Below are 27,662 nucleotides of genomic sequence, written 5' to 3' on the forward strand. Positions count from 1 at the left end.
ATATTTGTGATACATGTATTCTGGGCAAGGCATGGGGAGGAGTATCAAGATGAAGGAACTATGGCTCTTGCTAAGTGTACTGGGGAAGGTATTGCTAAGGGTATTTGGAGGACAATAAACTGGATCATGAATCAAGGGTGGGATTTTGACTAGAAGAGGATGTTCTAGGAGGAGGAAACAGCATATTTCATCTCTTCTATTTCTTATTCTTTTCTATTCCCCTATTCTGTATTTTCTTTAAGTTTTTTTTTTTTTTTTTGTGTGTGGTAGATAAATTCCTAAGTGGTATTTTCAGTTTCTGTTTTATACACTCCCAATTTCTGTCATTTGGTTCTCTGTATCCATTAAACTAATTCTTATTTTTCTCTTTTAGAAATTATAGTTTTTACATTATGGAAGCTCTCTATCTTGTCACAAAATTTGGAGGGAATTGATCTACTACTATTTGAGAAGAATAGATTCTTTGGTCTAACTCAGGTAAGAGTCTGGTTCCCACTGCCTTTCTTTTCAAATAGGATTAATGACATTTTCAGCATTGAATGTGAGCCATTTCTAGGGCTCAGAGAAGATTCATCTGTGTTGTTTTTTTGATGCAACATAGATGAAACAGACAATGGAATGCAGTAAACTACAATTCTCATGTGAAAATTTCACCATAGGGATATAGGATTAGGTATAGGCAACATTTTAGAAGTTGAGTGCCAAGCTGTTGACGTCTCTTTCTGATGTTCAAGGAGGGCAGGTTGAGAGTGGAAGAGTTGGGAGTAGCCTGGAATAGTTAGGAAGCATGGCGCATGGACATACAGAACTAAAATGAAAATTTTATGAGAGTTAAATTTATATAAATTCAGGTAACTATTGAGTTCTTTTTAACACACTTTATGTGGATATGGCTCAGCATGTAAATGGTTTAATTGAAAAGGGTCTGGAAAGGAGAACACTGGAGGCTGGGAACTTAGAAGAGACTAGATCTGGGTAAGAATGACAGTGGAGGTCTTGGACAGCCAGAGACAGCATGAGGGTAGTAGATAACTGAACAGGTGTAGAAGGCAGTATGACAGTAGATGGTAGAAGAGCTGGAGATGAGGAAGTAGGCACTAAAGACCCACGTTGCCTTCTATGAACTTCTATCAAGTACCTTAGTAGTAGAAGCTACTTCCTCATGCCCTTGAAGTTATTTTTTATTTTTATTTATTTATTATTATTATTATTATTTACTATTTTTATTTATTTGACAAGACAGACACAGCGAGAGAGGGAACACAAGCAGAGGGAGTGGGAGAGGGAGAAGCAGGCTGGGATGGAGCCCGATGTGGGGCTCCATCCCAGCACCCTGGGACCATGACCTGAGCCAAAGGCAGACGCTTAATGACTGAGCCACCCAGGTGCCCCCCCTTCAATTTATTTTTGACTGCAGGTTGTCAATGACTTACACAGCACTGTAGTGAAGAAAGCCTGGACTCTGGAGTCAACTTGCTTTTTTTTTTTTTTTTAAGATTTTATTTATTTATTTGAGAGAGAGAGAGTGCACAAATGGAGGGGAGGGGCAGAGGGATTGGGAGAAACAGACTCCCTGCCGAGCAGGGAACCCTCCTGGGGCTTGATCCCAGGACCCTGAGACCATGACCTGAGCCGAACGCAGATGCTTAACTGACCTAGCCACCCAGGTACCTTCAACTTATTTTTTAAATTAATATTTTTTAAAAAGAGAAATAGATGTGCAAAATAGAAAATTTATGAAAGTATAAGGAAGGGAAAAAATCACCTACAGCCCCTTCATAGGAAGATAGCAACTGTTAAAATTTTGGCATTTTCTTCACATACTTCTTTTATTCACTTGCATCTTTACAACAATTGCAAGAATTGGGCTTGAATTTGACAGTTAGTTGTGCAAAATTAGGCAGTCCATTTAATCTCTTTGAGTTCTTGTTTTCTAATCTGTAAAATATGGATCATATTCTCTTTCCTACACTCTTCCCTGTGTATTGTACAACAAAAGATGTGAAAGGTTTTTAGAGGTTGCAAACTTTTAGAAAAAGCAAAATGATGTTATAAATTTTGGTATTCATAACCTGTAGGAAATGATTAATGAAACAAAATAAAAATAGCAGTATTCCTGGTAGGGCAGAACTTGAAGAAATTGTCTTAGTTGTAATTATGTGAGAGAATAGAAACATTCTTTTTTTTTTTTTTTTAAGATTTTATTTATTTATTTGACAGGGAGAGACAGCCAGAGAGAGAACACAAGCAGGGTAAGTGGGAGAGGGAGAAGCAGACTCCCCGCCTAGCAGGGAGTCCAATGCGGGGCTCGATCCCAGGACCCTGGGATCATGACCTGAGCCGAAGGCAGACACTTAATGACTGAGCCACCCAGGCGCCCCGAGAATAGAAACATTCTTAATTCAGATGAATTTATAACTCATATGGCTAATCATGAGGACTAATGATATTCTCACATACAGCATCTTTATTTCCAGAGGATGCAGTACAGCTATTATATATAATACTAATATGATATATAACATTAAGGTTTTCTAAAGCCAATGTGAGATCAGAATTAATAGAAGTCTGACTTGTAACATTTAGGAAATAATTGTATTATATTTATAATTAGACTCTTACCAATGTTTTACAACCAAGATTCATTAGAACATTAAGGAAATGGAAATGATATGTAGACAGTGAAGAGGATCAGAGAACTATTAATATGTTAAAGAGAGCTGAGGAAAAAAAGACACCATTAATAATAAAAAATATTTGTGAAACTAATATAACATTGTGTGGCACCTATACTCAAAAAAAATTTTTTTTTTAAAGTATTTATTCTGGATATAATAAGATTAAGAAGAGGTGTGAGAGTTTACAAAAATGATATGGGGGCGCCTGGGTGGCTCAGATGGTTAAGCGTCTGCCTTCGGCTCAGGTCATGATCCCAGGATCCTGGGATCGAGTCCCACATTGGGTTCCCGGCTCAGCGGGGAGCCTGCTTCTCCCTCTGACCCTCTCCCCTCTCATGCTGTTTCTCTCTCGTTCGCTCTCTAAAAAATAAATAAAATCTTAAAAAAAAAAATAATATGGCTGACTCATTGATCAGCAGTTTTAGTTGATGGCCCCTTTGGCATTTTTCACATGTATAAAAGATCAATATCCAGTGGATAATGATAGTTTCCATCTATACTGAGGATTCAGCAAAAGTAATTGCTCCTAAATAATCATCCTAAGAAAATTGTATCTGAGGGTTTGGAGAGGAGTGAAGAAAATCATTTAGGAAACTCAAAAGGATGCCCAAAGTAGGTTTTAGAATTTACACATTTGCATTTATTTGAAGTTAAGTTATGCACTGTGTGTTTAGACACATTCTGCCCTTTGGCCTCTAAGCTTTGACATTTAAGTCCTTTCATATGTTAATGACTCTAGTTAGAAGTCTTTTTTTTCAATTGTGCCCACATGAGAATGGTCAGAAAGAGGAAAATTAAGTAAGATGATCTTCCTAACTATCTGGAAGTGAATCTTTTAAAATAATATTGTATTAGTATCAGAGATTCTACTAACTATGTTCTTAGATCACTACTTTTTCCTTACGAATCTTTCTGTAAGTTTAATGAACAGAAATGTCTCTGGCCCCTGTACAGGGAATAACTTTTGATTTTTCTATCCAACTGTAAACCAGGTAGAAAAAAAAATTAACCCATTTTTTCCCCGTGGAGTGACAATTCAAGCCTCCTTTAATGTTCGCACTGTCCATCTACTACCTCCAGTTCTTCTCTGTCCTTTGTTTAAATATTCCTTTTGGCTAACCCTTTTTGTCTTTTTAAAAACTGAAGTATAACTGACATATGATAGTATGTTAGTTTCAGGTGTACAACATAATGAGAATGTAAATCCGTAAGGATTTAGGTCCTTTCCTATGTTAATGACTAGTTAAAATTCTTACTTGAGGGATTATCTTACTAGGTCCAGTTTATAGAATAGACATTACCAACAGGGAGAAAAATGACAAAGTCTCTATACATCCCACTATTTATAATATTTCTCAGAAAGTAGGAAATGGTGAACAGTATGAAATGATGCAGAGAGATCATAAGGATGAAGATTTAGCTACTCCAAGGTATTTAGTGATCTTCGTGATGATGAGGGGAACAAAGGCAAAGGAATTGTAGCTAAAATGAAGTCTCCTTACAACTTGCAGCCCACTGATAAATCCCTGAGACATACAGGGTGTAACACTCCTACAATTCCCTTAAGATTTTCTTTAATGTTCGATCAATATAGCTTTGCTTTGGTTAGTGAAATTCACTCTGATAACTGCAAACCTCCAGGATATGATAACAATCATCTTTCAACATGTGGCCCACTAACACACATCTAAAGGGTCTCATGACTAATGCTTTATTAAAACAACAAAGAATAACCTTATCTTGATAATAGCTGGCTCTCCAAGGTCTTGGAGACCTTGCTTTCAGCATACACAAATTCCTTTGAGACTTATGTTATTCCTAACCCTCACTACCTAAAAAGTATATAATCAGTTACTCCTCACAATACCAGTGCAGCTCTTTCTGCCCATGGGTCCTATCCCTGTGCTATAATAAAAGCACATTTTTGCACCGAAGATGTCTCAAGAATTCTTTCTTGACCATTCGCTCAGTGGCCTCACATCAGCTGTCAGAATGTAGGGACTTAAGAAGGAAGTCATCTATAGGCAACAGAGCAGATAGTATTAAAGAGGAATAAATATTTTTTGAAAATAGAAGCATCCTGGAAAGATGCTATGGAGCCAAATTGTAGCAGCACCTTCTAAATTAGGATTTTGTACTTTCAGAGGCAATGAAAGAGTAATCTGATGGCCATATTCAGGTTAGATAGGGAGAGATCAGTTGTCCTGTATAGTAGGGTTTTGGTAATGGTTAGTGAAAGCAAGTGGAGGATTTGAGAAGAGCTGAGCGGGTAAGATGCTTGTCATGTTATACTAGATCTGAAAGAAAAGCTGCATGGGGAGGAAAGTGATGATTATTAGCTTTGTGGTAGTCATGTGAAATTCCACAAGCACAAGACTGATATATAAGTGTTAAGTGACACTTATATAGACACTTATATAGTGACTGATATATAAGTGTTAAGTGACAGTGTTTAGTAGACTATGGGAAATTAGACTATACCGTTTAGGATAGAATTAAGGAATGAGTGATATACCTATTTGGATTCAACTAGCATTTGTATTCTAATGAAAGTATTAAACCCTTTCATATATGCTGTCTTTCACACAGTGGTCAAACTTTTGGGGAGGGTATAATTAGAATATAAAAGAAGCCCATTAGGAGGAGAACAAGACAAGGTCTTAAATAATGTATATAGTGAACAGAGGACAAAAATGAGGGAGACAAGTCTGAGACTTAGGACTACCAGAAGAGTTTAGTGAACTAAGGATGTTAAAATAACATCATTACAGCTAACAGTTATTGAATTCTTGCTATGTGTTCAATACTGTTCTAAGCTCTTTACTCATAGCAATTTTTGAGGCCAGACTATTATTACTTCAATTTAACAGATGAGTAAACTTAGACACAATTAAGATTAAGTAAGTTATCTGAGGTCAGGGTGTAACTGCAGTGGGCAGTAAAGATCCGGTGAATCATTGTCCTGAGGTCAATCATGCAAGGTCATGCTGGTGTCAGGGCAGTCCCTGTTGCTCCAAGGGGGTACGTTTGGTTTCCATCAGGGGATGCTTTGCCTGCAGGGTCTGTTGTCTAAATTCAGAGATAAGCTAGAAAGAAGAATTTAATCAATTAGAAGGTACGGACTGAGGTCAACATGGAGGGAGTTGAAATCCTCTTTCAAGGGTTAGTGGTAGGGAGTGGATAAGGCAAGTTTAAACCCAGTAGTCTGGTTTGTGATTCTTCACTTTTAACCAATATTTTACATCTGTCTCTCCAGAACAAGAAACATAGAAAGAATATGAATTAACCAATTTAAATAAACAACATAATAACCAAATCTGTATACATAGAAAGATTAACAGGATTGGATATTTATTTTAAATTCTAGTTCTTTGTTACCTTGTAAAGAAAATTTCACTTGTCTTCAAGACCAACCTTCACTGTGACAGAAAATATTTGGGATGATATTAATTCTTAGTTTGGAGCCTTAAAAAAAATCAAACTAAAAAAAAATCAAACTCTCAAGTCAGCTTTTCTTTAATCACTTTATCATAAAGCAATACGTAAGAATATTGTAACAGAGTTATAGTTTACTTCAAACCCCAGTGACATGATGTTTACTTACTTCACAGATTTTTAGGCACTTCTCTATTGTCAAATTATTATTCTAACAATACTTAACAAGGACACTATGTATTAGGTGGCATTTACATCCCTGAGAGTTTAGAGAAGTAAAAACAGTACCAGACTAGACTGGATATATCGAATAAATCTTGAAATCAGACAGATTGATATAGATGATTTTGGAAATTTCATCTCAGATATTAGAATTTATATGTGTAAAGAATATATTAAGTATATGTGATATTAGGCTGATGTTGGACACAAGGCTGTTGGAAGAAGCAGATGCTAATTTCAATAAAAAGTAATATTAGCATGCAAAGGGATTCACGGGAAATATAAACAAGACCCTCTGGAACTGAACTATTGAGATGAATTTAAACAAAAGATGATTATTCTTGAAATCTAAATTTGAGACTAGAAGATTAGGAGTAATGGGTATCTTGAAGCATATAGGGTAAAGATAATGAGATAGAAATCATGAAGGGAAACCAAACAGGGAGGACTCAGGAGGCATAATATATAAAATAATTAGAAGTTCGAGAAAGACAAAAAGGAACTGATTTAATTTAAATGGAAGGAAGGAGGTAAGAAGTTGGGGAGAAAGGTATTTTAAAGGTCTTATCTTAATTGGTGTTGGGGTAAGGCAGGAAGGAAATAGAACATATTGGTAGGGAAAATAGTTGGCATCTTATTTTATCTATTTTAAATTTATTTTTATTATTATTTTTATATTTTTTGGGTCGGGGGAGGAAAGGGGCAGAGGGAGAGGGAGAGAGAGAATCCCAAGCAGGCTCCATGCCCAGTTTGGAGCCTGACATGGGGCTTGAGATCACTAGCAAAGCCGAAATCAAGTTGGTAGCCTAACAGCCTGAGCCACCCAGGCGCCCCATTGGCATCTTATTTTAAAATAAGAATAGAGGGGGGGCCTGGGTGGCTCAGTTGTTAAGTGTCTGTCTTCGGCTCGGGTCATGGTTCCAGGGTCCTGGGATCAAGCCCCGCATCGGGCTCCCTGCTCTGTGGGAGGCCCACTTCTCCCTCTCCTTCTGCTGCTCCCCCTGCTTGTGCTCTTTCACTCTCTCTGTCAAATGAATAAATAAAATCTTAAAAAAAAACACAGCTATTACTTTTTTATACATACGGCTTTTAAGATCTCCTTTACTCCTGGATCATACATGTACACCTTATATTTTCTTTCAATACTTTGTTTTATTTTCTATTTAGGACTGTGCTTTATTATTTTTGTATATATTTTAAAATATAAGTTCACTTCTAATTTCTTCCAGGTGAATAAAATAATAATGGCACTGTGTGTTAAATGACCCATTCTTTCCTCTTTCAATTTAACTATTTTTTGCACTACGCTAAATTATCAGATATTTTGGGATCTGTTTCTGAATTATTTGTGTAACCCTATAGCCAGGCTTCCCTTTCAACTTAAAAATCATGTTTTTCTCCCTCTTATGCTCTTCAGGTATCTTCAGGATTGGTCTAGCACAAGAAGTTGATGGATGGAGGAAATCACTCTGTGGTGTCTGAATTTTTGTTGCTGGGACTCACCAGTTCTTGGGAGATTCAGATTCTTCTTTTTTTGTTTCTTACTATATTTTACATAGCAAGTATGCTAGGAAACCTTCTCATTGTGCTTACGATCATCTCAGACCATCACTTACATTCCCCCATGTACTTTTTGCTGGCGAATCTTTCCATCATTGACACGGGTGTTTCCAGCATTGCAAGCCCAAAGATGATTTATGATCTTTTCAGAAAACATAAAGTCATCTCCTTGACAGGGTGCATTACTCAGATGTTCTTTATTCACACTTTTGGGGGTACGGAGATGGTGCTGCTTATAGTCATGGCCTATGACCGATACATTGCTATCTGTAAGCCCCTCCACTACCTAACCATTATAAGCCTAAGAATGTGCATTTCTCTTTTGGCTGTTGCTTGGACCATTGGACTCATCCATTCTGTGGCCCAACTGGCTTTTGTTGTAAACTTGCCCTTTTGTGGTCCCAACAAAATGGATAGTTTTTATTGTGATTTTCCTCGGTTCATCAAACTTGCATGTGTAGACACATACAGACTGGAATTTCTGGTCACTGCCAACAGTGGTTTCATCTCCATGGGCACGTTCTTCATCTTGATTGTGTCTTACATCTTCATCCTGGTCACTGTTCGAAAACATTCTTCAGGTGGTTCATCCAAGGCCCTCTCCACTCTCTCTGCTCACATCACTGTGGTGGTCTTTTTCTTTGGTCCTTGCATTATTGTCTATGTGTGGCCATTCCCTACCTTACCCATAGATAAATTTTTAGCCATCTTTGATGCCCTTATCACTCCTTTTATGAATCCTGTTATCTATACATTCAGAAATAAGGAGATGAAAATGGCAATGAGGAGACTATTTGGTAAGATTCTAAGTTTCAGGAAGAGTTCTTTCATGACCAATCAAAGCCATCCAGATTCATCTTGACTATTCTTGAAAATTAATCTCTTTAATTAAACTTTTCATAAATCCTTTCACTTTAGTTAGTAATTTTAATGTCCACTGTGAAGATTCTCAAGGACTCTGTTCTGATCTGGTCAGTTTTTCATAAGGACTCTTACCCTGTGGATCCTGGAAGTATTGAGGAAGAGTGAATTCAGCCTTTAAATGTAGTGTCTTTCTTGTTTATTATAGAAGAATATGAAATCTCACATACTGGGCACATTTTCCATTAAAACAAAATGTTGGATACTCTTCTCTTTGGTAGTGATTCTCAAAGACGTATCTCTTCTAATCTATATGTGTATTGATATTCATGCCCTCTGAGTTTCTTGTGTTTATATACTTGGAGGAATACACAAAATGAAGACAGTTGCTTAGGTAGCTTTCAGAATTTGAGGCTTCTAACATGTGGATTTGACTATCCACGCTCAGATTTAGTTAATATTAAGGTTTTTATTTAAAAAAAATTTTTTTTTAAGTAGAACCCATGGCTAGCATGGAGTCCAGTGTGGGGCTTGAACTCACAACCTTGAGATCAAGACCCGAGCTGAGATCAAAAGTTGGACACTTAACTGACTGAGGCACCCGGGTGCCCCAATACTGAGGTTTTTAGATTTAGTTGGGATTGGAAGGTCAAATTTGGGATAAATCATAGAGTGACAACTCAGGAAACTTTAATATTATTATTTAATCCAATGTTTTGAGACCAGAAGTTGTAAATTCCTATACCACTCAGTGTGTATCATAATTATATTTTACCCCAATTATTTCCTAAATAATTTTTATATGGTAAAGGAAACTATGTGAATATTAAAAGATTATAAATGGATTGAATATTTTGGATCTAAGGATAGGTGGCACTGGTTTATAAATAAATAAATAAAATGCAAAAGATTTCTACATTATATGAATCAGGTTTATAACTAAATAAATAGCAAATACAAAGTGTAGACATTACAGAAGAAAATTTATTACAAAGCTGTCTACAAATGAAGAGATATATTAATGAACTGTCTATAATGAAGAAATGTATTAAACTTTCCATGTGATGAAATATATTACATATAATTATTTAAAAAATAAATATACTGTTCAGAAGTGGTATAAATAATTATCCAAAGACTATCTCACTATTTTTTCTGTGTTACCAAATAGGAGTGGGTGTTGAGTGAAGGCATTATTATTCATGTGTGGGCTAGGCGACTTGTTATGAATGAGCAGTGGGGAGGGGCAGAGAAAAAGAGAGAGTGTGAGAGAGAGAGTAGCAGACTCCCTACTGAGAAGGAAAGCAGGGCTCATCCTACTGCACTATTTAATCCCCTTCACTTATTTCATCCATTCCAACCCCATCGCCTGTCTGGTAACCATCTGTTTGTTCTCTATGGTTAAGAGTCTGTTTCTTGGTTTGTCTGTCTGTCTGTCTCTCTCTTTCAAACATTTTATCTATTTCATATAAGTTGTTAAGTTTACTGGCAAAAAGTTGTCCATAATATTCCCTATTCTTGTAAAACCTGTAGGATCTGCAGTAATGTATCCCCTTTCATTCTTTTTTTTTTTTTTTTTAATTTTTTTTTTTAATTTTTTTTTTCCCCTTTCATTCTTGATATTGGTAATTTTCTCTTTCCTTTTTCTTTTTTTTTTCTGATCAGTATGGTGAGAAGTTTATCAGTTCTGTTGAACTTTTCAGACACAAGCTTTTGATTTTACTGATTTTGTCCTTATTTTTCTCTTTTCTATTAATAATACTCTTTTCTTTATTATTTCTGTTTACCACTTACTCTGGGTTTTTTTTTTTTTTTTAAGATTTTATTTATTTATTTGAGAGAGAGAGCATGAGCAGGGGGAGGGGCAGAGGGAGAGAGAGAAGAAGACTCCCTGCTCAGGGAGCCCAATGTGGGGCTTGATCCCAGGACGCTGGGATCATGACCTGAGATGAAGGCAGACGCTTAACTGACTGAGCCACCCAGGTTCCCTGGTCATGGTTTTCTTATCTCACTAGTGACTGTTAGGATTGTTACATCTTTTATCTGCTGTTTATTCTACTTAGTGAAATTTTCATTTCAGGTATTTTGTTTTTTATTTTTTCAGAATCAATATACAGAATTCTGTTGCATTTCTATGCACTATTAACAAAATAGTAGAAAGGAAAATTAAGAAAAAAAATCCCATTTACAATTGCATCAGAAAAGAAAATGCCTAGGAATAAATTTAGCCAAAGAGATGAAAGACCTGTATTCTGGAAAGCGTAAGACATTGATGAAAGAAATCAAAGATGACACAAACAAATGGAAAGACACTCCATGCTCATGGATTGGAAGAATTAATGTTGAAATGGCCATACTACCTAAAACAATCTACAGATTCAGTGAAAATCTCTATCAAAATATCAATGGTATTTTTCACAGAAATAGAACAAAAAAAATCCTAAAATTTGTATGAAATCACAAAATACCCAAATAGCCAAAACAATCTTGAGAAAAAGGAACAAAGCTGGAGGTATCACAATCCCAGATTTCAAGATATACTACAAAGCTGTAGTGATCAAAACAGTATGGTCCTGGCACAAAAATAGACAAATCAAAGAACAGAATTAAGAGCCCAGAAATAAACTCACACATACATGGTCAACTATTTCAGACAACTTTCGTATGTTAGATATATGTAAACTTTGTCATTTAAGTAGCAAATATTTTCCCATTGTTTATGGTGGTTTTGGCAATACAAAGGTTCTTATTTTTATATTGTAAAATTTAGCTATCTTTTCTTTCTGCATTTGGATTTTGAGTTATAATTAGAAATGTTTTCTCAGGTTATAGAGAAATTCACTCTTGTTCCTTCTAATACCTGTGTGTCTTCATTTAAAAATATTTAAACCTCTGCATCATTTGGAAGTTATCTTACTATATAGCATCAGAAATGGGACTAACATAACCATTTCTACATGTAGTTTTCTAGTTTCCTCAAGTCATTCGTTAAAATGTCCATATATTTTCCACTGATTTGAAAGATCATCTTTAGTGAATACTAAATTTCCAATTGCAGTTGGGAATGTTTCTGTATTTTCTATTAGGTCCCATTAATCTATCTGTCTATTCCTTTAATTTTTATTTACAGAGGCTTTTAATATATTTTAATATCTGTTAGAGAGTCTTTCCTCCTCCTCCTCCCCATGATTTTCCCTTTTAAGATTACTTAATGATTCTTGTTTTTTTTTTGATCTTTGAAACGAAACTTATAATCAATTTATCTAGCTCGTGAAAAAGGCTTGATGATATCTGTATTGAGATCACATTACATTTAGGGATTTACCTAGGGAAAATTGAAATTCTTGTGTTTTTCTTTTACATATGTTTTTCTGTCAAAGTGTTTCCCACTTTAAAATTATACTCTTAAATCTCACAGACATTTCTGGTCTCCTCCCATCTCCAACTATCTATTAAAGGTTTAGAGGAAATGTGAAATTAAAATACTAATGCTTCTAGAGCTGGTTAGAGGGAAAGATTTAATAAAAGAAACTCTTTGGAATAAGTATTCTCTCTTATTTTTTAAATAAACATTCTTGAACATGAAATTTATATCAAAAAATTAGATAAGGTTATTCAAACATTCACTTCCTCTTCCTAGATGTAAGAAAATTTACCTTTTTCTTTTGTATTCACTTGTAAGTACTAATATAAAGTATTATCTCTCATTGCCCCCACTTCCTTTCTTTTTTTTTTTTTTAAAGATTTTATTTATTTATTTGAAGAGAGAGACACAGCAAGAGAGGGAACACAAGCAGGGGGAGTGGCAGAGGGAGAAGCAGGCTTCCCGCAGAGCAGGGAGCCTGATGCAGGACTTGATCAGTGAGCCACCCAGGTGCCCCTGAATCTGTCTTAAACCACGAACAGGTCTCAGACTTCTTTTATTTTCAGTTTACCTATTTTTTAATAGTTTTATTTTAATTCCAGTTAGTTAACATAGAGTGTTATATTAGTTTCAGACTTCATTCAGGAATTTACTTTGTTCTTCTACCTTCACTTTTCTTCCGATGCTACTTTGGACTTCTTTATTTGTAAAATATATATTTATTAGGATAATTACAGGTTAAGACCTTAGCTTAACCAAGTAAGAGATATTTCTTTTTGTCAAAATTAGCCTTGGGCTTATGATTGTTGTATGTATGAAATTGTTTCTTTTCCCTCTTGATAAGTTTTGTTTATACTTCTCTTTCTCCTCGTGACCTCATAGAATGCTCCTTTGGATATCAGCCTTGCAAATATTATGTGATTCTTTGACTTTCTATTTGATATATGGAAACTTAGATGTGCAATCACTCCAAATAAAATTCAGTACAGGATTTATCATCACCTTACTTGCTCTTAACTGTGCCATTTACAAGCCTGGTTGAAACTTCATAGCTCCTCTCTCATCCAAAATGTTCTTACTGGCTTTTTAAAGCCCATTCATCATTTTGTCCTACTTTTACCACCTCCACCATCACCAACATTTATTGAGCATTTATGTGGCGGGTACTCTCTTACGTTGTTAACATACACTAATTTATTTAATACAGCAATCAGGTAGGTAATATTATCATTCTTATTTTATAGATGATTTAACTGAGGCACAGAAAGATATACTAACTAGCCCAGGGACAAAGAGGTGGTAAGTGGTAAAGCTTGGTTGCAAAACCACACAGCTTCTTCTCCAGTATCCCTGCTCTTAATCACACTTCCAAGTTGGTGGGTGTCTCTCACCTGTCCTTCTAAAATCTGAACATATTTTTTCTCTCTCTACTTAATAACAAAATAAATATAAAACATGCATCAATTCAATAAAATATGTTTTTGTGTCCTGTCTTTTAAATCTATCATTAAAAATATCCATCTATTTACTGTTCAAAGGGGCTGAGACTCAGAGGTGATTTATATAATAAAATAACTTTATAACTCCCTTATATTCAAACAAAATTATGCATGAGTGGAGGGCACTGCACCATCTACTCCTCCAAGATAGTCTATGACAGAGTCATGTTATTTGAGGAGAAAACTGAAGCCTGAGTGGACACCTCCTGGGGTTCCTTCCTTCTCACAGAGCCAGACACTTTGCAGTTGTCCAGGCAGAGGATGAGCCAATTTTAATAAGACTGTTCTACTGAAAGCTGAAAATAACTTAACAAATGATAAACTATTTACTGATTCTATACCATTAGGCTCCTCCAAAGTACTTGAACAAGAACTTAAAGAAAAAAAAAAGAACACTAAACTTCAAGTACAGCTCTTTCTGGCATACACAAAGCTTCCTCTTAGTTAACTAGTATGAGGTTGTTTTGAGGTGGTTTCTGCAACACACTAGTAGGTATCAAAATAAAAGATGTCTATATTTTAACAGTTAGTGGACAGGGATTTATTTTTATTCATTTTCCCAACTTTATTAAGGTATGATGACAAATAAAAATTGTACACATTAAATTGTACAATGTGATGGTTTGATCTATGTACCCATTGTGAAGTGATTACCTCCCAATCAGTTAATTAACATATCCATCACCTTACATAGTTAAACCCCTCCTTTTTATGTGAGGACACCTACAATCTACTCTCCTAGCAAATTTCAAATATACAATATATTAACTGTAGTCATCATGGTGTACATTAGGTCTAAGGAACTTATTCATTTAGTAACTGAAAGCTTGTACTCTTCGACTAATATATCCCTTTCAGCACACCTCCCAGTCCCTAGTAACAACCATTCTATTCTCTGGCACTCTGTTGCTTATTTTCTTAGATTCTGTATGTAAGTGAGATCATGAAGTGTTTGTCTTTCTGTGTCTGGTTTATTTCACTTAGTATAATGTCCTCCAGGTTCATCTATGTTATCACAAATGGCAGGATTTACTTCTTTTTAAAGGCTGAATAATATTCCTGTGTGTGTGTGTGTGTGTGTTTAGTATGTGTGTATTTAACCACTCATATGTCAATGAACTTAGGTTGTTTCCATTTCTTGTCTATTGTGAATAGTGTTGAAATGGACATGGGAGTGCAGATACCTTTTTGAGATAGTGATTCTTATTTCATTTGGATATATATCCAGGAGTGGGATTTGCTAGATCATATGGTAGTTCTATTTTCAATTTTTTGAGGGATCTCCATACTATTTTCCTAGTGATTAATACTGTATTATATTCCTATCAACAGTGTACAAGGGCTCCCTTTCTTTTCACATCTTTGCCAACACTTGTTATATATATATTTTGTAAAGATTTTATTTATTTATTTATTTGTCAGAGAGAGAGAAAGAGCACAAGCAGGGGGAGTGGCAGGCAGAGTGAGAGGCAGGCTCCCTGCTGAGCAAGGAGCCTGATGTGGGACTCGAACCCAGGACCCTGGGATCATGACCTGAGCCAAAGGCAGCAGCTTAACCAACTGAGACACCCAGGTGTCCCAACACTTGTTATCTTTTGACTTTTTGGTAATAGTCGTTCTAGTAGGTGTGAGGTAATATCTTGTTGTAATTTTAATTTGCATTTCCTGGATGGTTAGTGATTTTGAGCATCTTTTCATATAACTGTTGGCCATTTTAATGTCTTTGGAGAAATCTCTATTAAGGCCCTTTGCCCATTTTAATCAGATTATTATTTGGCCATGCAGTTGTATGAGTTTTTTGCATACTGTGGATATTAACCCCCTATTGGATGTATAATTTGTATTTTTTTTTTCATTCTGTAGGTTACCTTTTCATTGTATTGATTGTTTCCCTTGCTGTGCAGAGTTTCTGAGTTTGATTCAGTCCTACTTTTTTACTTTTGCTTTTGTTGCTGTGCTTTTGGTGTCAAATCCAAAAAATCATCGCCCAGACCAATGTCAAGGAGTTCTTCACTATGTTTTTTTCTAGGAGTTTAAAAATTTCAGGTCTTATGTTTAAAGTCCTTAATCCACTTTGAGTTGATTTTGTAAATGGTGTAAGCTAAGGGTCCAATTTCATTCTCTTGCACATGGATATCCAGTTTTCCCAACATCATTTATTGTAGAGACTATCTCCAGGTGAAGGGGAAGAGATTCATTAATTTCATAAACCTAGGCCTTGAATATCTTTTGGTTGGTAAAAAGACAATGTTTGGTTTAAGTAAAATATTTATCTAGGCATCCAACATTTTATGTCTACACACACTCGTCAATAAACAGGCACACAATCAAGTTAACAAAGTAGAAATGAGACCATCAAAACACCAGGTGCAGGACCTCACCTGGTACAAATGTGTCATATTTACCAAGACATTCCAAGTCTCATTTCTCTGACCTGCTTCTGAAGCAGAAATTAAATCTTTTCCTGGGTTCTGCTCCCTAAGTGTTCTTTCCAGAGTACTTGGTGGGAAGATTCTCCTATGAGCACAGACTCTGCGTTCTGTTGGCCATGCCATAGCATTCTTCTGCTTCAGGGACAGAGGTCACTCTGGCACACAGCTCTCTGCTTGGGTCATTGCCCACCTTTCCCAAACAGCTGGTTGCCAGTTGCCCACACTGTAGTCTGAACCTCGGGAGGCCTGCCCTGGATTGTTGGCCTTGGCTTGCTTTATGTTGCTCCTCACAGCCTCTTCTGTGAAGGGACTCCCACAAAAGAGATCTGGGCTCTAGTATCACAGGTCTTTTCTTTGTATCACAGCCCATTCATTTCCAGAGAGCACAGGGACAGCAGGGATCTGGGGGAACAGGGGTGGGGAAAAGGTGGAGAGGCTGTGTGGGATGGTGGTCATGCATATGCTCGCTTTGTGCCCGGGATTACTGCCTGCTCTAACACCAGGACTTGCTTGCTTAGTCCTGCCTACTTTGCCAGATATCTTTTGCTTTCATAATGACTTTCTCTCAAATGCATTCGATTGCCCTCCTTTGGACAACTCAAACTCATCACCCATTTCTTATACTTTGATGGTGAGATATTTCTATCCCACAGGAACTCTAGGCTCCTTTCAAATCAAGTAAAATGGCTGTGTCTCTACCTCAGTGTTCTTGAATATTCTTTGACAGGAGGCTGGTCTGTCCTGCACACAGGAGACTCTAGAAGGTCATGTGGCTTAACCTAGTCTCATATATAGTATCAGGATGTAAACTCATTAAGAAATTAAAATTAAGGGGGCACCTGGGTGGCTCAGTCATTAAGCATCTGCCTTCAGCTCAGATCATGATCCCAGGGTCCTGGGATCAAGTCCCACATCGGGCTCCCTGCTCAGCGGGGAGCCTGCTTCTCCCTCCTCTCCCACTCCCCCTGCTTGTGTTCCCTCTCTCGCTGTGTCTTTCTCTGTCAAATAAATAAATAAAATCTTTAAAAAAAAAAAAGAAATTAAAATTAGGGCGCCTGGGTGGCTCAGTCGTTAAGCGTCTGCCTTCGGCTCAGGTCATGATCCCAGGGTCCTGGGATCGAGTCCCACATCAGGCTCCCTGCTCAGCATGAAGCCTGCTTCTCCCTCTTCCACTCCCCCTGCTTGTGTTCCTGCTCTCTCTGTCTCTCTCTCTCTCTGTCAAATAAATAAATAAAATCTTTAAAAAAAAAAAAGAAATTAAAATTAGGGCGCCTGGGTGGCTCAGTCGTTAAGTGTCTGCCTTCAGCTCAGGTCATGATCCCAGGGTCCTGGGATCGAGTCCCACATCATGCTCCCTGCTCAGCATGAAGCCTGCTTCTCCCTCTTCCACTCCCCCTGCTTGTGTTCCTGCTCTCTCTGTCTCTCTCTCTCTCTGTCAAATAAATAAATAAAATCTTAAAAAAAAAAAAGAAATTAAAATTATTACAAACTGGTTAAATAGAAGACAAATACTGGAACAGGAGAGAGTTGCTGAGTTAACTGCTTTGAGTTAGTAAAATGTGGAGCAACAGCACCATAGAACTCTATAGGACATATATCAGTTCCTTATATTAAGGCTAACTGAGACTTAGCCAATCAACACAACTCACAATGAGTAGATATGGAGCCTCTAGTTAATTGAAAAACATGGTTACAATATTTTACACCTTCTCTTGTCAAGAGGTAGAGTCTATTTCCCAACCTGAAATCTGGCCTGGTTTCCTGCCTTGCTTTGACCAATGGAATGTGGTAAAGATGATACTGCATGAATTCCAGAACTGAGGCATCGTTTGCTTTGCACCTTCTGCCTTTCTTGTCCTGCAGAGTTCCTACTACCCTGTAAAGAAATTGGGCAAGACTACTGAATAATAAAATATCCCTTGGAGAGGGAGGCCCAGCGAAGCCAGCATTAAGGCCCTGGACATGTGAACGAGGCCCTCTTAAACCCTCCAATCCCAAACTGCCAGATAACTGATGCCTCGTGAGAAAACCCAGGTGAGATCAGCATGAGACCTGCCCAGCTGAGCTCAGCCCTAACTGCAGAGTCAGGAGCAAGTAAAATGGCCTTGCTTTAAGCTACTTTATCATACAGCAATAGGTAACTGATACAGAGTGCTCTATATAATGATAGTTTATCAATGGCCACATCACTGACCCTCTGCATACTTTTGATATAAAGATATACAATATAACTGGAGGAGATTTTCTGTTTTGTTGATGTTTCTTTTTAAGAAGCTGACCTATGAGAGATTAAACTGTTAGTGATTTGCCTCATCCCAGCCCCACTACCCTTTGGGTTCATCCCCTTGAGTTGCTGTTATAGCACCCTCTTCACCTCTCCACATCACACACATAATAAAGGACTAGCTAACTTTTGATGGAATGTCTGCATGTCTTATTACCTCTAGTTATCCTTTCTAATGGGACACAGGTGATGGTCAGTGCCACACTGGAGCCCTGCATTGCTTCCTCCTTCTCTCCCTCTCTTTTTTCCTATGGAGACGATTAGCATTATTTTCACTTGTTTGAAGGTATATATTTTTCATTCTTATGGAGTTTCTGCCTTCATGGATCAGAAAACCAAATAGGGGGCACCTGGGTGGCTCAGTTGGTTAAGCAACTGCCTTCGGCTCAGGTCCTGATCCTGGAGTCCCGGGATCGAGTCCCGCATCGGGCTCCCTGCTCAGCGGGGGGTCTGCTTCTCCCTCTGCCCTCTTCCCTCTCGTGCTCTCTGTCTCTCATTCTCTCTCAAATAAATAAATAAAATCTTAAAAAAAAAAAAAAGAAAGAAAACCAAATAGGTAATTTCCACAAAAATCCCTAGTCTCCTTTCCTTCTTCCCTCAAGTGACCTATTACTAACTTTTCCCTTTGGTGGCTGTGGCCAAATTTCTGTGGTTCTAGGACAAAACTCCCTTGGCTAAATGTAGCATGGTGGCAATCCCAGGTCTCTACAGCAGTGCTCAAGTAACTTTCCAGTGCTGCTAATTAGCTGTGTTTCCTGCTTGGAGGCATTACATAGGGATTTTTATGCCAGCTGATAAGAACATTTCAAAGGCAAGAGCTCTGCATTCTGTTGTCCTCTAAGGCCATGGTCATTTCGACATGGGTCCAGGTGAGTTACAGAGGTGTGGACACAGTCTTTGATGCAGATGAGAGCTTCAAGTGGAAACACACAGAGCAGTGAGAAGGGAGATCTAATTAACTAGAAGAAATGAATCAATTCTGTTATTCAACAGGGAGATTATAGCAGATAAATACACAACCAAAACAGAGAAGACAGCAAGATGAGTGGAGTCAAATCACCACTTTATGACCTGTATTGGAGGAGTTATTCTAGTGACATTTGCAGATGTGTCTTGAGTGTCGGTCTCCAGAATATAGTAGGAGCAGAATATCTGAGTCCAGTGGGACTAAAGCAAGAAGAATGTTGGACAGTGCTGAAGAAAGTAGCTTTGATATATTATCATTTCCTGGGCTACACTCAGGAGGCCCAGGTTGGACCATCCCAGTAAAAGAAGTGTGGTAGAGTGGACATGAGCTGGATTGTCCAGAAACCAAGAGTCAACCATATTGATTGTGGATTGGCCACCGGCTTGTTCCTTAACTTCAGTAATGCTATTTATCCTCTCTGCACCTGGGTTTTCCTAACTTTAAAATAAACAGATTTTACAATCACTAGCAGTTTCATTCAGGTCCCAGCAATGGCAGTTTTCTACAGGGCTTGCTGCATTGATAGCAGTAGAAACAACCACTCTGACAGCATGCAGCTAAAGTGCCCATTTCTGTACATCTTTGTACTATCCTGTCCTGAGCTCTCTCTACACATCTCCAGAGGAGCAAACTAGGGGAGAAATGCATAGGATGATGAGATTGAGATGTTTCTCTGTGAATTTTATGATTTTCCAGTAACTCTAATGTAAATTCAACCTTGTGAGTAATTTGAGACTGACTCAGGTTAAGAAGTAGAGGACTACCAATCTTTGAGTGACCTCCACATTGATCTACTTTCAAAATACTCCAGAATTGTCATCCTTGCTTGAATTGGAGGTGAACCCACCTTATTTCTAATTTGTTTGCTATCTGTGCTGGCCAGAACAAGGATGAGCAGAAGTGAGAAGAGAAGAGAGTCAGCTGGTCACTAGATGATCTCTGAGGAATCTCTCATTTCTTACATTATGGGCTTGTGGTGGGGGTGTGGGCAGCAGTCAGTGCTGTGTGATGAACAGTTGTGAGACTCAGGACACTACAAAGGCTCCCTGGAATTTAGTTGCTGGTCTAAACTGATATCCTGTTTTCTTTTTGCAGAAGGAGTTAAGGGGACAGTTTCACTTGCCTGCATGGAAAAGATCAGATTTAAACTACTATTCTGCCCTTGTTTAAAAGTGGAGACTGATACCAAGTAAGGCCCCTAGAGACCTTAAGTTTTCAGTAGGCAGAAAGTGAAAGACTGGCTAGGAAGCTGGGCCACCAACAAGTGTCCCATCCTGTTTTCCATCTTTTTACTAACACTAGGAATTATCTACTTTTTGAATGTTTAGCTAATCTGATGCATTAAAAAGTATCATCCATTTTCAGGGGGAAGATAAAATAAGGTCTTGTGTTAAAACTACCAAGAGTTTGGGATGGAGTGGGATTTAGAAGCATTGCTGGAATAAGTGGCAGCTTCCAGGAGGGTAACTCAGGATCAATCATTCGCTTGGATGAATTGCATCAGTAGGGAGATTCCTGGTGATTATCCCTGTGAAAGGAATCTAACTGCTTCCAAGCTGAGTTGCTTTTTATTAAGGTAGGTATCATTAAACACCAGCATTAAGAAAAAGTCTAAAAAGGACATTTTAAACATATATTTAGAAACCTTTATGTATAGCAATGGAGAATTAGATAGTGGTCTTTGTTAGAGCAGTAACAGAACCGTATGATTGTTAGGGTTTCTGGTTTTGTCACCACATTGTAAGCAACATTTGTCTTCCCCCATGTGTGTAAAGTAAGAGTATCAAAAAGGACTTTATAGAGGAAGGGGTTTTGCAGAGTGGGCTGTTGAAGAATGGGAAGAACTGGAGAGATGTAATGAAGCCCAGGCATTGCAGGCTGAGTGAAGAACGTGAAGGGAAGCCATGGGCTGGAATATTTGAGTGTGTGTGTGAGGGAGGGGTAAATACCATTTGAGTGCCTGTCAGGAGGTGGTTCAGCTAGAGTGGGAGGCAGAGGAAGGAGTATAGCAACAAAGTTAGTGAATATCTTAGGTGTAGCTCTGATCTTTGCTATAAATTGGAAGATACATTATGAAGATATCTTTGGAAGATTTAAATCCCAAAGATACAAATTGTATAATTTTTCAGATCCACATACCCTGACATTTTGTAAAAGTGAAATTGATATTTTTTTATCTTCTTTTTAAATTTAATTTTATTATGATATGTTAGTCATCATAAAATACATCATTAGAAATTGATACTATGTTTACTGCAAGAATGTAAGATAGTGGGAAGAGCTTATAAAGTGAAAAGCAAAAGATCCCTTTTCCTGCATAATTTCCTAGTCCTTAGAGGTAATTTTTATTAACTTTTCTTCTTGCATATCAACCTAGGCATTGTTAATCCATTTTTTAATTTATTTAATTTTATATATGTAATTTATTTGTATAAATATTAAAAAACCAGATAGGATAAGATGAATGCAAGATACTGCCCCCTCTCCACCTGTCTATCCTGTCTATGTACATTTAGGTGAACTTTAGCAAAATAAATGGCTATGTAGTATACCATAGATCGGATCTACTAGAAATTATTCAACTAGTCTCTTATTTCTACACATTGAAATTATTTTCAGGCTTTTGCTTTTACAAGCAACAATGCTTCAGTAAACATTTCTGTACCTCTCTCTCTCTCTCTTTTTTTTTTTTTTTTAAGATTTTTTATTTGTCAGAGAGAGACACAGTGAGAGAGGAAACACAAGCAGGGGGAGTGGGGGAGGGAGAAGCAGGCTTCCCGCCGAGCAGTGAGTCCGATGCGGGGCTTGATCCCAGGACCCTGGGACCATGACCTGAGCCGAAGGCAGACGCCCAACGACTGAGCCATCCAGGCGCTCCCCTCTCTCTCTCTTTTTTAAAAGATTTATTCATTTATTTTAGAGAGAGAGAGCGCAAGTGCAGGGTGGGGAGGGGCAGACTGAGAGGGAGAGAGTATCTTAAGCAGACTCTGTGCTGAGCTTGTGGCCCACCTGTGGCTCAATCTCGAGACCCCAAGATCAGGACCTGAGCCAAAACCAAGAGTCTACTGCTTAACCCACTGTGCCACTAAGGCACAACTCTTTGTATCTTTTTTAAATTGAGGTGTTATTGACCTATTCTATCAATTTCAGGTGTATAACATAATGACTTAATATTTGTATACACTGCAAAAAGATCACCACAATAAGAACTTTCAAGATTTACTCTCTTAGGAACTTACAAATAGCCAATACATTCCTACAGACTCTAGCCACCATGCTGTGCATTAATTACATCCTCATGACTTACTGATTTTTTAACTGTATCGTTTGACCCCCTTCACCTATTTCACCCATCCTTCCAATCCCCCTACCTTTTGGCAACTACCAATCTGTATCTCTTCTTTGTTCACTTTGTTTCTGTGCACACACACAGATATCCAGATATTTTTCTGAGAAGTAGAATCGCTGAGTCAAAGTATATGAACATTTACAATTTTGGAAAGTATTACCAACTTGGCAAATGTTTTATCAGTTTACTCTCCCACCACCAGTTATGAGACTACCTGTTTCCCCATTTCCTCTCAAACCCTGCATTTTATCAAGTCTTTAAATCCCTGCCAATGTTATAAGAAAAACTAGTGTCTTGCTATTTTAGCATACATTTACTTAATTCAGAATGCGGTTAAGTATTTTTATATATATCAAGAGAGCCAAGTGTAAAGACCGATATTTTCACTTTTACTCTTTCTCTTTTACTGGCATATATGATTTATCATTGTCATTCTGGTCTCACATTCCTTCTTCTCTTTGCCCCTATGCAGAATCCCCTCCACTGAACCCATAACTGTGTCCCTCTCACTAGAACTTATTCTCCTTCTATGGGATGGTGAGTGCCATGCTCTGGCATCCTCTACGCCTCTCTTTCCTTCCTTCCTCTAAATAACTCATCTTGTCTTGCTAATTCATAGATATGAGATATTTACATATCAGGTCTTCAAAGAAAGCTTATAAAGATTTTCATAGAACTTGCCAATGTGGTCATGGATATGGTAACACTATACTGTGATATGTCCAAATTATGGAATGTACTGTCACTGCATTATTTCATGTAGTTAGGTACTTTCTGAAAGCCTCTTAATTCATAGTCATTTATGAGATATGACTATGAAACAATGACAGGAAAAATACAACAGAACTATCAATCTAAGTGAGTAAAAGGATCCTTATTCTTTTATTTGCCTTCTGGTGATGAAACACGACAAAGATATCTGAATTGCTTTGTGACTGAAATGGTCTCCAAGAGCACGCATCAGCCTTGGTCTAGTTTTCTGACAATGATTGAATTGCCCAAGATTAAGATCCGTGCCATTTCTCCTACATCAGTTTCTCCTTACTCTCCTCTTTCAGGTGGTATGAGCGGTGTCACTGCTGACAGGCCATGGATGAAGGCAATCACTCAGCGGTGTTGGAGTTTGTGTTCCTGGGACTCTCCACCTCACCTGACATCCAGCTCCTTCTCTTCCTCTTTTCCTGTGTGTTCTATGTGGCCAGCTTGATGGGAAACCTCCTCATTGTGCTAACTGTGACCTCTGACCCTCATTTACAGTCCCCCATGTACTTCCTGCTGGCCAACCTTTCCATCATCGACTTGATATTTTGCTCTTCCACAGCTCCCAAGATGATTTATGATCTTTTAAGAGAGTGCAAAACCATCTCTTTTGGGGGCTGTGTAGCTCAGATCTTCTTTATCCATGCAGTTGGGGGCACTGAGATGGTGCTGCTCATCGCCATGGCCTTTGACAGATACGTTGCCATATGTAAGCCCCTCCACTACCATCATGACCCCACGGAGGTGCATTTTTTTTCTAGTTGCTTCCTGGATCATTGGCTTGATTCATTCAGTGACTCAACTGGCCTTTGTTGTGGACTTGCCTTTCTGTGGGCCTAATGAATTAGACAGCTTTTTTTGTGACCTTCCTCGGTTTATCAGACTTGCTTGCACAGAGACAAACAAATTGGGATTCATGGTTACTGCCAATAGTGGCTTTATTTCTGTGGCCTCCTTTTTAATTCTAATCATCTCTTACACCTTTATTTTGGTGACTGTTCAGAAAAAATCTTTGGGGAGTATGTCCAAGGCCCTCTCCACTCTGTCAGCTCATGTCACTGTGGTTGTTTTGTTCTTTGGGCCATTAATCTTCTTCTACGTGTGGCCATTTCCCACATCACATCTGGATAAGTTCCTTGCCATCTTTGATGCAGTTATCACTCCTTTTCTGAATCCAGTGATCTACACTTTTAGAAATAAGGAGATGAAGGTGGCAATGAGGAGACTATGTTCTCAGTTTGTGAATTAGAGTAATGTCTCTTAAATATGCAGAGGATTTGGGCTTTGCTTATGTGAGAGACTTACAGATCATGTTTTTTTTTTTTTTTTTTGCATTTGTTTGTTTGTTTATTTATTTATTTATTTATTTATTTATGAGAGAGAGCGAGAGAGAGCACAAGTGGGGGGAGGGACAAAGGGAGAGGCAGAAGCAGACTCCCAACTGAGCAGGGAGCCAGATGCAGGGCTGGATCCAGGACCCCAAAGTCATGACCTGAGCCGAAGCCACACACTTAACCAACTGAGTCACCCAGGCGCCCTGGTCGTGGTTTTCTTATCTCACCAGTGGTCTTACCTCGATATGGTGCCAAATAGAATTAGTATAAATGTGAAACAATCCCTTTTGAAAGGCAATATGTGGCTCACTGTTTATTTTCTATTTTCTCCATGTTAAAGAGACTCTCTTACTTTAAAGATAAGTATTAATTTTTACTTCATCTGATTTGTCTTACTATATAGCTGATTTGTTTTCTATCTTTGCAGCTCATTATCTCTTAGCTTCCCTCATTGTTCTATTTGCTAATCTGGTTTTTCAGGGTCCAGTTAAGGAGTAATCAACCAGTTAATTTGAAAGGAAAAGTTTGGTGTAAAGAATGGTTTGCTAAGTAAAAGCTGTTAACTAGATTTTGAAAAAGGATGAGATATACATCCTATGTATGTGAGATATCACATACATACATAGTATTTGTAGGAAGCAGCTCTCACTCCTTGGGATGGAAAATGAAGGGAAGAAGTTAGAATTACTAAAACTTAAAAATAAAAAGCTACTAAAATCTTGGAGGAAGGACCTGTGGAGTTGAAATTCACATATCTGAGGAGGGACTGCTGCTTGGCTGGTGCTAAGATCTCTCAGCTTAGAGGAGGGCGGGGACACCACCCCTGTCGCAAGCGTACTGCAGGCTAACACAGGTATTCCTGAGGAGGGTGTGATGAGGTGACCTCCTCTAAGGTTGGAACGCAGCTGCTGCCTAGGAAAGAAACCAAGGTTGCTGAGGTGAACAGTGTGGTTGGGTGATGCTCACAGGCATGGTGAGCAGAAAGGAAGCCCACAGGCAGCAAGAAAGTCCCTTCTTCCTCTTCCAGCCGTGCAGTCTCCCTCTAGTGCCCCCCCCTAATGGCAGAGCTGGCCAAAAAGAAATGAGTTTGCAGAGCGTCAGCTCCTGCTTCTTGACAGAGTATAGAAGGATAGCTTAGAGCTGAAAGATAATAGTTCATAGAGCCCACACAGTTACTTAGATAATTATTAAAATTCAGTTGGGGGGGGTCTCATGGTTTTTTAACTTTAAGGTAAATCATCTCATAGAGTTTTCCTATTTTAAAAAGTTTCAGGTACTGGAAAAGTAGTTAATTTGCTCAAGATCCTAAAGGGAATATATGGAAGATTTAAATCCAGAGTCTAGGTTGCCAGGCTCCTGGTCCTTTGCTGCCTTCTGTCACTTTAGATCTTATTTCCTCAGTGGTTAAGTGTCATGTATCCATTGGGCTGTTAAGTTGTCACTGACAGGTACCAGTATATTATTCACCTTGTCTCCTGAATGTCTGTTCGCCAAATTGCAGAGCTTCAACAAATGTTCATGAATGATTTTCACTTAATAAATCTATTCGGCCCTATTTTTAAATTTCTTTTCTGATTTCTTGTTTCATTTAAATAGAGCTTTCATTCTGGACAGTTTTAGTGTTACCAAGAAGTTGCCAAGGTATTCCAGGGAGTTCCTATACAGCCCTCGACCAGCTTCAGTTTCAACTGTTTCTTCTAATGTTATCATCTTATATCTCTGCGGTCCATTTGTGGTACACTGAGAGATCAACACTGGTACATTCCTATTAACTCAATGCTAGACTGTGTTCAGATTTCACCAGTGTTTCCAAAAGTAGCCAGATCCTGGAGACCCCTGATATTCTAGGCATTCCCTTTTCACATCTGATTCATAAGAATTCTGGAGAAAGAACTTGAGTGCCAGGTAGAGCCCCAGTGGAAATATGGCAGTGGCTGTATTCTAACCAGTGTGCATATATTTTAGAATTTTAACAAATATGTTCATCACACAGCTGTGTTTCAGCTGAAATAAACATTATTGGAAAATGGGTGTTGGAGAAGTTGTGGCAGGTGACCCCAATACTTGTATAATCATATGCAGTAGCCCTGAGGTAACTCGGGTGTCTGCCATTAGGTATTAGTGATCAGACAGTCAAAAAGTTGTGCATACCCACCATAGATTACTATGTGATATCTGGGAATAATAGACCTGATGTCCACATAGCAACTTGGGCTAAGTGAAATAAAATATTTAGAATGGTACATACAACAATATTTTATATGTATGTGCATAGAAAACATTCTGCATGTTTTATGATAGCAAATGGAATACCGTCGTAGGATTGCAGGATTCTTGTCTCACCGAGTTGAAGAATGAATCTCATGGACACAAAAAGGTGAAGTGGAGTGAAGTTTATTAAGTGAGGGTGAGAACAGGAAGGAAAGAAAAAGCTCTCTGGAGTGAGAGGGATCTCAAATGGCTTGCCACTGAGGGCTTTTAGAGCCGGCCTTTTTTTTTTTTTTTTTTTGAAGATTTTATTCATTTATTTGAGAGAGAGAGAGCACATGAGAGCGGGGAGGGTCAGAGGGAGAAGCAGACTCCCCGCTGAGCAGGGAGCCCGATGCGGGACTCGATTCTGGGACTCCAGGATCATGACCTGAGCCTAAAGCAGTCGCTCAACCAACTGAGCCACCCAGGCGCCCAAGTGCCAGCCTTTTATTGAGAACTGACTGGGAAGCTTGTGGCCTTGAGATATTTGTGCTGTCTTGGTTTGTTCCCTTATCTCTTATTCTGCTCTGTTTCAGTCTCCACCTGCCAGGAATAGTTTCAGAGCCTAGTCAGGGGAGTCAGGAGCCTCCTATCTCTCCTGCCTATACCTTAGCTTCTTCCCTACTCATGGGACAGGACCTGTGGGCAGAAAGAGCTGTACTGAGACT

General features: G+C 38.3%; 3 protein-coding genes across 4 annotated transcripts in view; all 3 read left to right on the forward strand.

The window, feature by feature from the left end:
• The first annotated feature begins 382 nt into the window (after positions 1 to 382).
• The window catches only part of LOC123861390 (olfactory receptor 4F15), a 38,455-nt gene continuing 11,175 nt past the window's right edge, over positions 383 to 27,662 (forward strand). The window contains exon 1 of one of the 2 annotated variants that reach the window (XM_045900428.2): positions 383 to 477. The gene's annotated coding sequence lies outside the window, so the exon portion shown is untranslated. The remainder of the gene's footprint in view (positions 478 to 27,662) is intronic. The other variant, XM_054513622.1, reaches the window with a different exon arrangement.
• On the forward strand, positions 391 to 14,477 carry LOC123861388 (olfactory receptor 4F3/4F16/4F29-like). Its single transcript, XM_045900426.3, has 2 exons — positions 391 to 477; positions 7,753 to 14,477. Exon 2 carries the CDS (start codon positions 7,786 to 7,788, stop codon positions 8,755 to 8,757), a length of 972 nt encoding a protein of 323 aa, XP_045756382.1. The 5' UTR covers positions 391 to 477; positions 7,753 to 7,785; the 3' UTR covers positions 8,758 to 14,477.
• LOC123861391 (olfactory receptor 4F6-like) lies at positions 22,262 to 27,242 on the forward strand. The gene is given in 2 exon segments (XM_054513623.2): positions 22,262 to 24,135; positions 24,137 to 27,242. Coding segments are annotated over 2 exon segments (918 nt in total). The 5' UTR covers positions 22,262 to 23,740; the 3' UTR covers positions 24,660 to 27,242.

The sequence above is a fragment of the Mirounga angustirostris genome, unplaced genomic scaffold (assembly GCF_029215605.1).
Source record: "Mirounga angustirostris isolate CCGP_5_RB_7025 unplaced genomic scaffold, mMirAng1.0.hap1 SCAF_9, whole genome shotgun sequence".
In the NCBI taxonomy this organism is placed as follows: domain Eukaryota; kingdom Metazoa; phylum Chordata; class Mammalia; order Carnivora; family Phocidae; genus Mirounga; species Mirounga angustirostris.